This window comes from Pelodiscus sinensis, chromosome 4 (genome assembly GCF_049634645.1).
Source record: "Pelodiscus sinensis isolate JC-2024 chromosome 4, ASM4963464v1, whole genome shotgun sequence".
NCBI classification, from domain to species: Eukaryota; Metazoa; Chordata; order Testudines; family Trionychidae; genus Pelodiscus; species Pelodiscus sinensis.
The window spans coordinates 132042377-132044698 of NC_134714.1; the positions used below are offsets into that span (position 1 = coordinate 132042377).

General features: G+C 45.5%; 1 protein-coding gene across 1 annotated transcript; it reads right to left on the minus strand.

The window, feature by feature from the left end:
* Positions 1-700: 700 nt before the first annotated feature.
* On the minus strand, positions 701-1639 carry LOC142829329 (olfactory receptor 5AR1-like). Its single transcript, XM_075928819.1, has one exon. The coding sequence runs from the start codon at positions 1637-1639 to the stop codon at positions 701-703; it is 939 nt and encodes a 312-aa protein (XP_075784934.1).
* Positions 1640-2322: the final 683 nt, after the last annotated feature.

Sequence of the window (2322 nt, forward strand, 5' to 3'; positions counted from 1 at the left end):
GAATATCCTCTCTCTTTAATGCTTTTCCCCCGTTATAAGGATGCTCACCTCTGACGTGGATGATCAAATTTCACTTCCTGCTTCTCTCTCCTTCTGTCTAGCCCATCAAAGTCTGAACTTCCTATCCCACAAAGACTGTTCCATCATGGATTGTCATGAGGGCTGGTCTACACTGATGCTCTCAGGTGATTGAATTTGCACAGCTTCTGTCATGCAACCCTCCCATTTGCACGGCGTGGGGGGAATCTCTTTTAAGTCAAATTGAATAATATCTGCATAAAGTGGTGTAACTTAGGGTACGGCTAAGCTGCCACTTTATTTTATTTTTCATTTTATTGGAAGAGGCCTTTCTGACATTTTGTCAATTATCTGGTGTCTGTATGATTAAATTTTCTTTTTAACTGATTTTTTGGAGAAAACTCACTCTTTCCATGCTATTGTCTATTCAGTTCAGTGCAGACTGTCACAGTCACCCACACTGTGGTCCCTCTTGGGAACGTTACTCTTGCTCTTACATATTTTGGTCTGCCACTCCTCCTTGCATATGGACACAAACCAAGTGACAATCTCTACAACCACAACACAGAGCTTCAGGAGGTTGTGAAAACACCCTTTGGTTCAGCTATAAAAATCACACACATCACACTACATCATAGAACCAACCCACGTGTATGAAAAGTTTGGACTGAGTTAAAAAGACTCAAGAATGGGTCATAAATTTATACATCGCTTTCCTCAGGGCACCCTTCACCTCTGTGTTCCTCAGGCTATAGACAAAGGGATTCAACATAGGGATCACCAGCGTGTAGAATACTGAGAATATTTTGTCAGTGTCCATGGAGTAGCTGGAGGTGGGTCGGAAATACGTAAAGAGGATGGTGCTATAAAACATGCCCACTGCAGTCAAGTGGGAAGCGCAGGTGGAGAAGGTTTTGCGCAAGCCCTCGCCAGAGCGGATCCGCAGGATGGTGGAGATGATACAGACATAGGAGAGTAGAATGATCACAACGCTGATCGATACAGTGTAGCTCGCGGAGGCAAACATCAAAATCTCAGTGATGCGGGTGTCAGAGCAGGACAGTGCCAGCAGTGGGGGCTGGTCACAGTAGAAATGATTGATGACGTTGGAGTGCCAGAATGACAGCCGGAATGTGTAATACATGCCTGTCGTTGCATCCACCAATGCCACCCCATACACCCCAGCCACTAGCAGGTTACAAAGCCGTGTGGACATAGTGACCGTATAGAGCAGTGGGTTGGAGATGGCCACATAACGGTCATATGCCATCCCAGCCAGCAAGAAACACTCAACATCTATAAAAAAGTACCATAAAAAAAATTGCACAGCACAGGCAGTGCGAGAAATGCTTTTCTTCTTGGCTAAGAAAATCTGCAGCATTTTAGGGGCAATCGCAGTGGAATAGCAAAGATCACAGAAAGACAAATTACTGAGGAAAAAGTACATGGGGGTGTGGAGTCGGGGGTCAGTCTTGATTAAAAAGATCATCCCCCCATTTCCCACAATAGTGACAATATAAATCAGTAGGAACACCCCAAAAAGAGGGACCTGCAGCTCCGGACGATCTGTGAGTCCTGTGAGAATGAACTCAGTCACCTCTGAGTGATTTCCCTCTTCCATCTCCTCTGACCTGAGATCAGGCAGCTAAAGGTATGTGGGCAGGTGGATGACTCGGCAAAGCTTTCCGTCTGTGTTACGAAGTAAGTGATGAAAAACGGATGCCACTATGACCTGAAAGAGGCGCTTAGTCCACAAAGCCAGATGTTCACAGAGGAACATTCCAGTTGTTCACACTGTACAAGTACAAGGACACACAGGTTAACCATACAACACGCGGGAACACTCCTGTTCACTAATCTGAGCAGCAAACAGTGACTTGTGACTCCGCTGTAAGACAATCCGGGTGAAACCATCTCAGTCGGATGAGATTATTACTTAACTCAAGAATGGCTGAGATTAATGTGTGTCAATCTCCCACTCCTCTTTAAGCAAGGCGAGCTCTGTGGCTCGGAATCTCGGTTTGGGTGAAGCTTGTGTGTTGTGCTAATGACATTTTTGGGCACTTAAAAATGGCACATTCTCTAATCCTTAGGAAACCCCAGAAAAAGCACTTCCTTCATTGAGTTTGTAATTGTCTGCCTTTCCCAAACACCGGGGTATTTCTTTTAGTTTGAGGGGTTGTATCTGGGCTCAGGTATTTAGTGCGGGGGATCGTCAGTTCAATAACTGCCAAACTCCCAGGTGTCTCTGCAGTTTCGTGGCTTTGATGCAGGACAACAGCACGTACCTGCTGAGAAGAGACA

What these genes read in the sequence shown, in the direction of transcription:
- LOC142829329 (XM_075928819.1), bottom strand. Translation starts at nt 1,639, where the DNA reads ATGGAAGAGGGAAATCACTCAGAGGTGACTGAGTTCATTCTCACAGGA.